The sequence below is a fragment of the Salminus brasiliensis genome, chromosome 7, assembly GCF_030463535.1.
Source record: "Salminus brasiliensis chromosome 7, fSalBra1.hap2, whole genome shotgun sequence".
NCBI classification, from domain to species: Eukaryota; Metazoa; Chordata; class Actinopteri; order Characiformes; family Bryconidae; genus Salminus; species Salminus brasiliensis.
Window position 1 is genome coordinate 23784328 of NC_132884.1, and position 14589 is coordinate 23798916.

Consider the following 14589-nt stretch of genomic DNA (forward strand, 5'->3'; position numbering starts at 1 on the left):
CTGATACACGTTAAAGGCCCGTAGAGACTCTGTTCTTGATTTTGGAAGTTTGGAAGCTCATGCTTAAATACAGCAGTGATCCTCCTACAAATGCAAATACAGCTGTTCAGTGAGGTGGGCTTTTCCATTCTCAGTTTTAATCGGAGTGAGTGAACTGGAGTGACTGGAATGCTTTATTGTAGGAAGTGGATGTTGCTTATTATTATTAATAATAATAATAATAATAATAATAAGTGTTGTGGCATTATTTTTTTTATTAATTACTGAATTAAATATAATTTGGTGTGCAAGTTAGGCCAGTGGGTTCTGCTTCTCTTAGTGTTTCCTGTTGAATATTTGAATTTGAAAGTTTCCTATATTATAAAACTAAATGTCCCTCGCTTTAATGAAGTAAAAATGTTTAAAGTAACACTTAACAATATATATATTTTTTACTTCTATTATTTATATTGCATATATATTGGTAATTTATCTACGTTTTGCATCTGAGTGTCTTGCTATCTCTTTGCTGCTGTGATTTATCTTATCTTATCCGATCTTATCTTATACACTGTTAAAACATACCCTTTTTGAAATCACGGTTTCTCTGATGTCACGAGAACCGACTCCCTTACACACTGTATCGCCTCCTATTCAGCATCTCCCAGTTTAGCCCTGCTAAACCATACTGCAATTTCCAGGAGTGTAATAACTCACAATACAGAACAGCCGGTCAGAAAAGAGCTCATTTATCTTATATCAGTCTTTAAGGAACAGAAACAAGAAGAAACAGCCTGTTTCATTCTAAGGGATACAGAAAGATTGAAGTTTTGACCGTTTTTGGACTTTAAAGACAAATTATAAACATTATAGGTGGACCCCAGGGGAAAAAAAATAAATTCCAAGAATATATAGAGAAGGACTGATCCGTAATTTGGGCCCGATCCCGGAGGCCGATCCCGAACGATGGCAGGACTGGATGCTACATTAAGTTTTAACATTTAATTATTTATAAATATTATTTTTATTTATTTATATTTTAGTTATCACATTTTAACGTTGTCGAACTCCAAATGATACAATGAAATGCTGATTCTTTAGGCTATGTTCATACAGCAGGTAAAAGTGGCTCCAGTAATTTTTTTGATCAGTCACATTATTGTTATCTTAATGTGACTTATGTCAGAGATCAGATTGATTTTAAACTAGTCAGCTAGTTTCTTTATTTACCTGTCCTACGCTTTCTCACTCAACCTGAAAGACCCAAAATCTAACTATAGTAACAGGCATTATGTATACAGTACCACATATGAAAGTGGCCCAAATCTGATTTCTTTTTACAGTTCACATTGCCTTGAAAATTACATATGTGTCATACATGAAGTATGCATGTGGCCCTCAGCTAAACGGTCTGCTCTTCTGGAGTTCAATAAATACACCATTACCTGCCAGTTTGGAATAAATATCTGACAAATCTGAACATCTGTCTGATGCCCATCATTCTTCTGAGCAGTTATCTTACACTATACCGAAGCGAGTGGATATCTTCGTACATTCTTTGTTTCAGTATTTGACATGTTTTGTGAGAATAATCCAAATACCTGCCACTGACCGTCAGCCAGTTTATTGACAGGTGTTGTAATAGAGATTTTCCTGTGGTGCTAGTAGTTAAATTACCCTCTAATCAAAGATGGTTTTATAGAGTACTGAAAAAGGTGTTCTTCCACTCTTAATGATACTGGAACCCTTTTGGTGCAATGTAAGATTTTGAAAACTCAAGAACCATTTAAGCATCCAGATGTGTCTGAGTTGTCAGGGCTCTACAAAAACCAGTTGACTTTAGAGTATGTAAGAATGTAGTATGTGGGCACGTATACCACTGCCTCTGTGCCGGGGAATCCAGCTGAATAGACCCTTGATTTGTTGTACAAGATCTTGTAACACAGAACCATTAAATGCGATCCTATTGTATTAATTAGAACCAGTTCATTCTCATTCCATTCTTATGGCAGGGAAAAGCCTTCATTCATGGCTTAAAGAATGTAAGAGGTCTGTGTAATGTAAATATCATTAAATTTACATCATCATTACTCATGAGAAACCTTGTGACTGGACACATCTGTAAATGCTGTGCTCTTTCTCTCTCTCTCTCTCTCTCTCTCTCTCTCTCTCTCTCTCTCTCTCTCTCTCTCTCTTTCTTTCTCCCTCCCTACTGCAGTGTCTGGATGCCAAAGCTAGCAGTCATGGAGCTGGGCAGGCAACTGTGTGGGAAGATGAAGAAGCAGAAGAAGGCTGAGCTGACGGTGCCTGCTGTCATGAAAGGCCTGGAGATTCACTTTTACCTGCCCGACACCAACCAGCTTGAGTACTTTAAAGACTGCCACACTGCTGAGGACTTGTGTGTAGAGGCTGCCAAGAGATGTCGTATGTACACACACACACACACACACACACACGCATACAGACACTTATATGCCCTTTTAATCCTAAGTAGAGGTGGGGATCTGTAAGCACCTCTTGATTACCACTGTAAACACATTCAGACAGGTTAAGGTTGTGAAGGTTGCTCGTTGCTTTATGTAATTATAGACACGTCTTTATCATTCAGAGCACACTTTGTTTTTAGCTCCCTAAAACAGAGAAGTGTATATTAGTCAAATATTAGTGGACTTCTTAGCTGATGGAAATGAGAACAGAGAAGGAGACTGTCAGATGTTCATTCACTGCTCTGAATCAATGGTCCTCTGTTGCAATGGCTTTCTGTGAGCGTAATGAGTTTGTGTAATATGTGTGCTGCCTTCTCTAATTGTTCCTCTCATTATAATTGTGCTAAACGGCTTCACTAATTTTGCTTTCTGTCATTTTCAAAAAGGAGTTTTTGAAAATGAGTTTAAATCTAATTTCACAGTGGAGTGACTGTTTTTCTAGCTGCAGCCAAACTGGTGGAACATATTGATATAGATATATGTCAGGTTTGAGGGAAATAGCTTTTTGGCTGAGATCCTCAGTTTGGCTTTGTTCTTGTAGAGTTTTGGACAGTATTGGGTACTGTCCTATGATGGAGATACATACACAAAAGGTGATTTTCATCTGATTTTCATCAACTTTAGCTGTTCACTAAAGCCTTGATCCAACTCAACTATCAGGTATACTCCCAGCTGCCTCTCGCAGCTAGACCCTAACCTGGTGTACTTCCCAAGTAATTACAAATGCCATTTCTGACGTCATTTCATATTAAATTACACAGAAATATGCTCTAGTCCAGAACACAGGTCTGACTAATTAGAGAGAATGTCCTTACAGGGTTTGTTGAGGCATTTTGGTGCACTTGGTTTTTCCTTTTGTGAAAACAAACCAAATCATGGGGGAAATGCTCCAAGTTTAGAGCATAGGTGTGAAGAACTATAGGTGTGAAAGCGCCCCTAGTTTTAGTATTGCTTAGTACTAATTTGAGCAACTTTGGTGGATTGGATACACAGCAAAATCAACACTGTGTTGTTGTTAAATTGTATACTTAGGGTTTAACATCTTGCAAATTTGCTGTGCAGTGTAGTATTCCGGCTATCATAAACCTACCAAGCAAAGATTTCATCCGTGTTAGTGAGGGGACTGGTAAAAATATGCAAAGTTCAGGATACATACGGAATTTAGAAGTCTTTTCTAATGCTAATCTTGTCTTATGCTGGTAAGACACTGCCATGACAAGTGCTATTAGTGCCATTGTTCAGTGCCAGTGCCAGTGCTGGGCTGCTGCTTTGGTTTTAAGGTTATCAGCAAGTATTGCTTTAATTCTATAAGTTATTTGTCTGACTTATCTTGAATGTTGTCTTAGAGATGAGTTAAATTTTGTGTTGTAATATCAGATATTTGATAGCTCAGTTGTTTAAACACTTTAATTGTACATGGTAAATGTAAAAAAGTGAAGTAAAGGAAATAACCAATTGTCCATGCTCTTTAGATGTTAATACCCCCATATTGAAGCTGTTTATGCATTGTTTAAATGCTTAACTCTGCCTTGCCAGAGATCTGTTTTATTACTAGTGCTTTTTTCTTTGTTAACAAAGCCCTGTCTTTTTATTGTATGTTTAGACAAGAGAGCGCACAGTCTTGAAACAGAAGCAGTTTTGCATATGGAAAGGAAAAATGCAAATCCTGATCTCTAAACTGTAGAGTGAGCTATAGGTATACAGGTTTCATAAAAGCAAAATAATTGCATTCAAATGAGATTGTATAACAGTAGGGGTATTGTTCCTGCTTGTTGTTTGACATGTAGAAGCATGCAGTGACTCCCCTCAACGTCTCCAAGTGGAAAGGAATGTTCGAGCTTTTGGCTCCCAGTCAATTCTTAGACATAAAATGGCTGCTGTGTTGTGAAGTCAAACCCAGAGTTTCCTCTGAGCTGTGCTGTGGCCAAGACCACGGGTTAGCCTGGGCAGTGAGAGAGGAAAGGGAAGTTTATGCAAGACTAGAATTCAGCTAAATGCTTTCGATGCACTGGAGCATTAACTGCCTCATAATTCAGTCATACTTTCTAGTGAATTCAGTCCTAAATTAGCAAAAGGTCATTAGAAAATGATGTCATGTGGAAACAGCACTTTGAAGCCTTTACTCATCGAGCCGTCATCACTGTGTTGGGAGCAATACTCATGTATAATAAATGGGCTACTTTGTATTGTTAACACACTGATAATGTGTATGTCTTTTGTATCAGTGTGCATCTGTAAATTTGTCTCAGACAAATTAAATGACTTGACACATGCTTAAAATGTGGATTACTGTACGGTTCATTTCTGTCTGTATTTCAGTTTTTCAGTCAGTGTAGGTTTGTAGTTTTGATCATGTTAATGTGAACAAGCTCTCTAATTCAAAATTCCATTCCCCTGCCATTGCTTGTAAAAGGATTTATGCTTAGTTCATTTAGTAAGGCGCTCAGTTATTTTCTTGGTTGCATTCGTTAGTATATAAAATGTCCAATTTTTTTATTGCTTGTTCATTGTATATTTTCTTTAGCATATCCTAACACATGATCTGTGTTCATCCCTCAAATCTATTCTGAATGAAATGCTAAATTCTGTCCATTATGCTGCATTAAGATTGAACCACCTAATGAACTGTGCTTGCAGTTAGAATCAGGTCACCCATGCGAGGCATATTTATCAAAAATATGTTGGTCCATGTAAGAAGAAAGACCAAGAAGGTTCTGTATAATACTGGAACAGGGTTCTCTCTGGCTCATAACAATAGTGGAACCCTTTGTAGTGCTACAGTCATGTGAAATTAAGTCGGACACCCCATGAACACCTTTGTCTTATTTAACATACGGACATTTGATCTTCATTTGAACAATATTGATAGATGGAGGTAATACAACACATAAAACTGAATTAATGTCTTTTTAAAATCATTTGTAAAATGTCATTAATAAAAAAATAAAGTTAGAACACCGCCACATTTAATACTACTTGAAACACCTAAAATTAGAATCGGGTGCATCGCATCAGCTGCAGATGATTAGAACATGATAAGAGAGGATTGTGGAAGAGCCTGTTTGGTTTAAAACTCAGACATTTCGTTTGGTTTGCTCCTGATTGTTGAAGAGGGTGTTATTCCATGACCATATCCGAAGAGCTCTCTAAGGCCTTCAGAAAGAAGGTTGTAGATGTTTTTGAGTCTATGAAGAGATTTAAACGATTTCAGAACACCTCCGCTGTTTTACTGTCTGGACAATAATTTAAGGTAAAGGTTAAAGTATTTGGCACTGTACTATGTGCAGCTAAATGTGTCCTCTGCATTTGACCCAATCGAGGTGTTAAACACACACATACACAAGTGAACTAGGGGCAGTGAGCACACACAACCAGAGCGGTGTGCAGCCATCTCCAGCGCCCAGAGAGGGTGAAGAGCCTTGCTCAAGGGCCCAACAGCGGCAGCTTGCTGAGCCCAGGTATCGAATCCACAACCCTGTCATCAATAGCCTGGAGCCCTAACCGCTGAGCCACCACTGTCCCACAAACAACTTTACAAGTGGAGAACAGCTGCCAGCATGGCCAGGTCAGACCGTCCTAGCTAGTTTAGCCCAAGAGCAGACCACAAGATGTGTAAAGATGTCTCCAATAGCCCTAAAATGTCATCACGGGACCTACAGGTAGCTCTTGCCGCAGTTGATGTCAAAGTGCAGTAACTCACAAGATTTCCATGGGAGATGTGCAAGGAGGAAACTCTCGCTGTTGAAAGAATCCATATCAGCTGTGAAACATGGAGGTGGATATGCTATGATTTGAGGCCACTTTGCTGCAACAGGGCTTGGCAAAATCTCCATCATATAATTTTCCTCTCTGTGATATAATAGAGAATTATATCAGAGAGAGGAAATGTCATAGGTCATATGTGTAAGGAATTCTGCATGGAGGAGTGGGAAAAACTTTAGTCTAGTTGATGTCTAGTGATGGTTATAGGAAATGTCCAATTGAGGTTATTTCAGCCAAAAGGGGAAATACCAGTTATTAGGGCATAGGGTGTCCCTGTTTATTATATTTCCTCACAAGAAAATTGCATTTCTATCAATGATTTTACAAATGATGTTTAAAAGACATTTCTTGAGTTTTATGTGTTTAGTTACATTACTGACATCTTTTAATATTGTTCAAGTGAAGATCAAATGTCCGTATATTTAAATATGTTAAAAAAGACAAAGGGTTTCATGGGATGTCCTGATTTTTTTTTTTTTTCTTTTCTTTTTTTTTTTTAACATATATAGAAGAATTGTTCTAACGTTTTTTGTAAAATCCTTTAAATCTGGCAGAAAACCACTGCCTTTACTAAACAACCCTTTTCAATGATTTATTGCTTGTCTGCAAGAATGATCTGAGCAAGACTCAAATGTTTAACCTGACAGATTCTGCAGATAAAAACTTACCTTGATGTTGAAATCCCTTGTTTAATGTGGTAAAATGGTAAAATTGTTGATTATACACAACATTAAACTTTCAGTTATTTTCCCATGGTCTCATAATGTCTTTAATAGTTCATGTTGTCAAACTGTACAATGTTTCTTAAACACCAGGTAAATCTTGACTCCAGTCTTTTGCTATTCATTCACTCCCTTATAGACACCCATGTATGTGCGAAATGAAAGTATTTGGTAGCTCTTGCTAATTGTCATGTGTATTACTGTTTCAGGTATTTCACCCCTGTGCCACAACCTGTTTGCTCTGTATGAAGAGAGTCAGAACCTCTGGTATGCTCCAAATCATGTGTTCAAGGTCACTGAAGACACCAGTATTAAGCTTCATTACCGAATGAGGTAAGAAATCAAGCAACAGATAAATTTTATTTATATATGTCTTTGTGAAGAACATATTCCTGAAGGAGGTTTGTGGTTTATGATTGTGGAAACTCATAAGCATTGGTTATTATGATCATATTTATTATAGTTATGAGAAAAGAGTAATCCTCAGGTTTTAAATCAGGCTGTAGTTGAACTTTTACTGTTACCTGTCAACTGTTACCATTCTTATGTTTGACATGTAAAACCATCCAGAGTTCTAGTGGTGTTGATGGTCTACTTAGCAGTAACAAGAGCATTACTGAGGTCAGGATGTTGGATGATCACCACTCCACCTGATCCCCAACTCTCCAACTTATCCCAGAAGTATTGGCGGGCGCACCCAATCCAGAGAACACTCTAGACAAGCGGTGTGTGTGCATTTGCACAGCTGTGTCAGCAATCATTAGAAGGGGTGTCCACAAACGTTTGGACATATTGTGTATAAAGACCTTGAACAGACAAATCTAGATATTATATTTATACTCAAAGTATATTTGTATTTTGTTTGAATCACAAACTACATTTTTGATCAAGAAACCAGTGAATAAGAATATGTCACACAGCAATATCAATAACAACAATAACAACACACTGCTCTGCCACATCTTTTAGCTGGTTGTATTGCTATCATTAGCAAGAGGAGGAGTGAAAAAGGGCTACTGTTACTGAGGGAGGTTCAGGTTCGGTCAGGTACAGAAGGCTGTTCACTTCCAACTTATTACTGGCTCTTAAAAATGATATGGTCTTTTGAATGTTATTGTATGTAATTCAACCAAAATGTTAACCACAGCGACTGCCCATAATAATCCAGCTTTAATCAGGCTTAATTTTGCTTGTTAAATTCTTAGAAAGAATGATACAAATGCATAAAGCAAGCTGCAAGTTTGGCTGTTCATAATGGCTACATAACCCAAAAGTTACCTGCTGCCAAACGAGAGCAAACATGCCTGGGAGGGTTTTGCAACATACTGTGGTATTGCAAACAATGTGGGCCAGTGCCCTTTTCATTACATATGGGCATGAAATGTTTGCTTACTGTTGTCCCTACAGTTCTGGGTTTGCGTGAGTAAGGCTGCAAAGCTGTAAGCTATAGAAGGTGTTTTGAAAAAATGAACGTAAATGTCATATAGTCTGTATTGTTGTCAACTCACAAATAGCTTTTTAATAAAAACATTAGATTACAAATTGTACAAAGTGTTTAAATGCTTCATTTTGTCATGTGAGCAGAAAAACTGACAACCCCCACTGCACCCCATTAAAGACATTGCTAAAAACTAAAAACTCACCTTTGATAGCATTTCATTTATAGTTGGGCCAATTCTAATAATAATAATTATAACATAACATGGAACGTAAACTTAAGAGAAGAGGAAACTGGGAAGGTCACTGACTAACACTGAACTTGTCATGTGTATGAAATGGGTAGGTAGGTATAACGGTAATATCGCATATCAAATCAAATTTGTGTGTAACGCTTTTTACAACTGGTGTTGTCACAAAACAGCTTTAGACAATCAGTAATTAGTAAAAAAAAAAAGACAAGAAATCAACAACATTAGAAGACATGGAAACCTAAGATCCCCAATGAGCAGCCAAAGGCGACAGTGGCAAGGAAAAACTCAGAGCTGAGAGGAACCAAGACTCACAAGGGGGACCCATCCTCCTCTAGTCAGAACTATTTAAAAATGATTGATTTATAAATTATTGACATACTGCAGTGTTGAGGGTACCTTAAAATGGGGATGGTATTGCAAAATTTCGACTTGTCTGATGTGTCTAGTGCCTTTAAGAGAGCCACAGGGTGGAGGCATGGTGGGAGCTCACCGATTGGTACAGTCATGCTCTGAAAACAGGTGGGGAAAAAATGTATTTAATTTGCGAGTTTAAATATAAGAGAAAGCAAGCTAACCTGGATGAACCAGTCTACTAAATGGACCTAAAAGCTCTTCTAAGACCATTTGCTCGACTTTGTGCTCTCGGATAGGAGGCTTTATCCTCTGAACGTGTTGATTGGAACCTAAGTTAGCTGTGCTGTGGTGTTTAGCCTTCTAGCTAACTTATCTATGCCCAGCTGGACGGCTATGAGTCCAAACATGGCAGAACAGTCTCATTTTGTCTCTCTGTTAACATTACTCCCGACAGCAGTCACTCGACTTTGCATTCTCGTCTAAATGTTTATAAGTGGGATCAGGTCAAGTCAGCCAAACTTGAATTTGTTCTGTGCTGAGCAGACTGTGATCCTGCTGACTAAGCTAATGACATCCAGCTTCCTCTCCAGATTCAGAGCAGTTTAACGCTTGCAGTTGTTGTCAGAAAGCCGGTTTAACATTTATTGAATGATTGATTTAAAAAGATACAGGCTTTTCTGTTGTTGTAGCCCATCTGCCTCAAGGTTCGATGTGTTGTGCATTGAGATTAGAAAAGCTGAAATGTTTTTTCTGCTCTCCACAGTTGTGCAGAGTGGTTATCTGCGTTGCTGTAGCCTTCCCGTTAGGTCAGACCAGTCTGGCCATTTTCAGCTGACATCTCTTATCAACAGGCCTTTCAGTCCGCAAAACTGTTATGTCTGAAAATCCCAGGAGAGCAGCATTAGTAATGCTCAAATCAGTCAATCTGGCACCAACAATCAAACGATCTAAAGCACTGAGGTCGCAATTGTTCCCCGTTCTAAAGGTTGATGCGAACATTACCTCAAGCTGCCCGCCCATGTTTGAATGACGTTTTATGCATTACACTGCTGCAGCATGATTTGTCTGATTAGATAATTGCATGAATAAATAGGTGTACAGGTCTTCCTGATGAAGTGTTGGCAAGTGTAGCTCTTATTAGAGCCCAGCCAATTTATCAGTTGGCTGATAACACTGGACTAGATTGTCCACGTGGTCAATCTAATTCAGTGTTAATATATTATTATTTGCGGCAATAATTCATGTATTTTACATTACTGTTTAGCTATATGACAGGAATACAGTGTGAATTGGGGAAACTGCAAACAAAATACTATAATGGTTAAAATAATACAAATATCTGTGAGATTTTTAAAGAGACAATAATATTGGTCAGTAAAATGCTGTTTAACTAAAACTATTGAATATAAAATTAGATTAAAATAGAAATATTAAACTAAATTGCTCATCAGTAGAAGTTGCCCTTCCAGTAGAAGTTCAACTTTGGGGAAAATACTTTGTTTTTTATGTTTTCTGCCCACTGCCTTCATGCCATCTCATCAGCTCTATTCCACTGTGTGCAGAGCAAAGACTGGGCCTGCGCTTAATTGTTTTAGTTTTTCTTCTTGAACTAAAAGAGAACTGAATATGGTCCCCAAATAAAGTGCACTAGAAGCAAAAAGGAGAACGGTCTATAAAGACAGATTATCATGACCTTTCATAGCTTATTTTGTTCATCTTTTGTCTATGTGCCACTTCTATTTCTGTCTTTTATTTCTGCTTTAAATCTTATGTCACTCTGTGTTGCCTTTTCTTGCCTAAAAAGCCCTTAAGTAAGATAATGAAACATATTACATACAGGAAGACTCCAGATTCCCCATGCCTTCCTTTTGAGACTGGAGTCAATAGTCAGCTGGAGTATCTAGAGTTACATTGCGCTTGCGTGTGTAGTATACCTGTTGTGCACACAAACAGGTTATGGTCAACTTTTGCACTCACTCTCTTCCGCTGTGGCACACTACACAGCTCTCCTTTTTTTTTACCTGTGTGACTTCCTGTTTACGATGATTCTCTGCTCATGTGGCACCTCTGTGGTGCACGCACCCTGACTATTTACATACAATACAAGAGACGTCCCATTGTTTACATATTGCAGCCAAATACACTGCAGTACATTATAAACGTCTGCTTTTAGAGCAGGTTGCTCTGTCCTTTTCCATCGTCATGTTGGTTCAAAGTACATGAACACATAAACATGTACCACTTCAATGAAGATAACTTGCATCTTTTTTCTAACATGCACACTTCTCAACAAGTCTATGCTTGCACTACCTAAACTTACTCCCTGTTCCTGCAGATTCTATTTCACAAACTGGCACGGCACGTCTGAAAGCGATTCTCCAGTGTGGCGGCATTCTTTGAGCAAACAGAAGGGGGGTTTAAGCACTCCAAAAGGCCCCGATGGGACGCCTCTGCTGGACGCTGCCTCTCTCGACTACCTGTTTGCTCAGGTGAGTGTAGGGGGAAAAAAACCCAGAGGCATCTGTCTAAGCACAGAAGAATCTGTTATTGAAATAAACAAGACTTCTATATTTTATGTAGGTCCATGTAGGAAGGTAGGTCCATGTAGTGGCTCTGTGGTTATTCAAATCTCTGGGCATCACCTGCCATCTACTCGTTTCCATATTTGCAGTTAGTTTTCCATCTGGCTTGCATTTGTTTATGTTAATTTTACATTTGATTTCAGTGAATGTGCTTGGTGTAATGAATGCTTTTACCCTACTGGTTGGCATTGTGCAGACTGCATGCCTAAACCATTGTTGTTGCTAAACAAATTATTCTTCTGTGTTTTTTTCTGTACTGTATGATGCATTAAAAAAAGTCAAATAAGTCTATAAAAAGTGAAAAAGTATGTCCTAAAACCCACGGTTTGGCCATGGCTTTGTCTTCTATATTTCTCCAACTAATTTTTCATTTCTTTATTATAATCAGATCAATTATAATGCTGCCATTTCAACATACCAATCAAATCCCGATTGCAATTCAGGATTGCTTACCTTTGTGTTTGTGTTCTGTAGGGCCAGTATGACTTCTTGAGGGGTCTGGCTCCAGTGCGCAACCCTCAAAATGAGGCAGAGCTGCATGAGATTGAAAATGAGTGTTTGGGAATGGCTGTCCTGGCTATCACCCACCACGCCAAGAGCAACAGTCTACCCTTGTCTGGAGCCGGTGCAGAAACCAGGTCAGTCTTCAGGTCGCACTCAAAGAAAATATCTCACACTAACACAATTCCTATTTTTAACTTGATAATTTATTTACACACAACCACTGCATACTATGTTAATCATGTAAAGTACCTTTTTTTTGTACAGCTGACTTAAAAAGTAGGGAGCTAAATTCATGACAGATGTACAGAATGTCACCTTATTTCTAGATAAATAGGGACATATGCTTTAAAAAAAACTAAGGTACTGAAGAACATTACCAGCTTATGGCTTAGAGAGGAAATAAAAGTAGAATATTGATATCTGATATTGCCATCTCCCTTCGATATTATTATTTTTTCTCCTTCTGCCATTTTCAGTTCTTGCTTATATTATAAAAAAAAATCGGAATCCTTTCGTTTTCACTTCCCTTTGGGCTGTCACAATGCTTGTCTGTCAGGATATAAATCGAAAGACTGGCAGCAAGACCAAAATTTCACTCAGTTCTGTCTTAAGAGGAACATATTATTGCCCTTGTGTTTTGGGTCATTTGTCTTTTCTGAGTAGTGATGCTCTACATCATGATTAAGGAGGAATGAGTCAGTTCTAGGTTATGTCACACATTCCTAAATCACAATACAGTAACTACCTGGCTTCACTTTATGTAAAGGTTCTTAACCAATATAAAAGTTCTTTAGACCTTACAACTATAGGCATGTTCTTTAGTGGTTTTTCTATTGCTATACTCAAAGAACCATTTGAAGCATGATTCTTTTTAAGCATGTAGAGAGTCTTTTTATTTTTCTGTTTGCAACCTATTTGTCATATGTCTACAAATACGAATAGGACAATGCAGGGTCTGTGGCATACTGTAATGTGGCCAGATATGATGGCCTTTGATGTTGTTGAGATTTGCATCTTGCAGTGAGTGCAGCTTATTAATGACATCAACCAGTAAGTGCTCTCTGCACAGTGAAGCTGTTGTTGTTTGGTGACACTTTTGCTGTACTGTACGCATGTACACATTACTGATATTACTATTTACTGCTTACTAAATTCACAAGCCACTTTTTTACTTTTTAGTTGCTTTTACTGTTGTTGCTACACTCCATTTCTGAGCAGGGTGTCAGATTCATTTCCCCAGCACTTACAGTTACTCCTTGTTTTAAAATGACAGAATAAAGAAATAAACCTAAATAAACTCTTTTCAAATAAGACCCAACTGTAAAGTGTATACTGAACCTTATATTATCCTTCATATCCTTCACCTCACCTGCTCCTTTGTTTCTGCCCTTCGTCCTCCTGTTGTTCTTATTGACTTGCAGCTACAAGCGCTTCATCCCTGAAAGCCTCAACCGCACCATCAAGCAGCGCAACTTCCTGACTCGCATGCGCATCAGCAATGTTTTTAAGAACTTCCTCAATGAGTTCAACAGCAAGACCATCAAGGACAGCAATATTACCCTATACGACCTGAAAGTCAAATACCTCTCCACCTTGGAGACTCTGACATGGGGTTTGGGCCGAGAGGTGGTTGAGCCCAAGAGTCTGCGTGTGTCCGGGGAGGGGGACGGCTCACCTGCCCACACCTGCAGCACGGGAGAAGAGGGACTGGCCTATGATGTGCAAGTGTCTGGCACCATTGGGATATCCTGGAGAAAGAAGCCTCAGCAGGTGGGTGAAGCTGTTCAGATTTTTAGAAATGCAACACTGGCGCAGTATGACTTGGTATATTCAAGTAGAGGTTTACTGTTTACTAAGAAATCTAATAAAAAATGCTCTGATTGTACATCCAGTGTTTCTTCTGTAGTTAATGATATTGTCTTCTAGAAATGTATACTGGAAGGGAAAACCTAGACAGTACTGAAATTGTAGGAACACATTTTTAGAACATTTAACATAGACATTTTAGAACTTTTTTTGATCTTTTTTACTTGCAAAAACCCAGATCACATTAGAAGAGATGTCTGTAAACGTAAATGCAATAAAAAGTCGAAGAATTCCAACTTTTAAGAAAGTAGTTGAGATCTTTAACATCATTAAGTACTGATTTACCAAAGAAGATGTTGAATGATAACTATACCATGCATGCTTTTGTTTAACGCATTGTTCCAATGTTGCATACTTTTGCACTGTGTTTATGACAGATATATTCCTTAATATCTATAGAACAGCCAACATTTTTCTAGTTTTTTAAGGTTACCTGCCTCATTGTGCCAAAAACAGCTGAGGGACATTGGTAAAACAACAGGAAGCCACTACAAGGGTGGATGCTAATGAGGATTTGTCAGGGCCTAAACAAGATATCTTCTCTTAAGTGCATGACATGCCAACATATTAGTTAAACTATATATATACTTTAACTGTTTCTGGGTGGTGCTTGTTCTGGGTATTAGTGAGCTTCTGCTGATTC

The 14589-nt window shown here is 38.3% G+C and overlaps 1 protein-coding gene across 3 annotated transcripts in view; it reads left to right on the top strand.

Moving 5' to 3' along the window:
• The window catches only part of jak1 (Janus kinase 1), a 42212-nt gene that overhangs the window by 4325 nt on the left and 23298 nt on the right, over window positions 1-14589 (top strand). For 2 of the 3 annotated variants that reach the window (XM_072684253.1, XM_072684254.1), the window contains exons 2-6: window positions 2198-2403; window positions 7159-7282; window positions 11330-11483; window positions 12051-12214; window positions 13502-13850. In XM_072684253.1, the coding sequence (XP_072540354.1) occupies window positions 2205-2403; window positions 7159-7282; window positions 11330-11483; window positions 12051-12214; window positions 13502-13850 (990 nt within the window). In that variant the 5' untranslated portion in view covers window positions 2198-2204. Of the gene's footprint in view, window positions 1-1806; window positions 2029-2197; window positions 2404-7158; window positions 7283-11329; window positions 11484-12050; window positions 12215-13501; window positions 13851-14589 lie in introns of those variants that run through there. The other variant, XM_072684252.1, reaches the window with a different exon arrangement.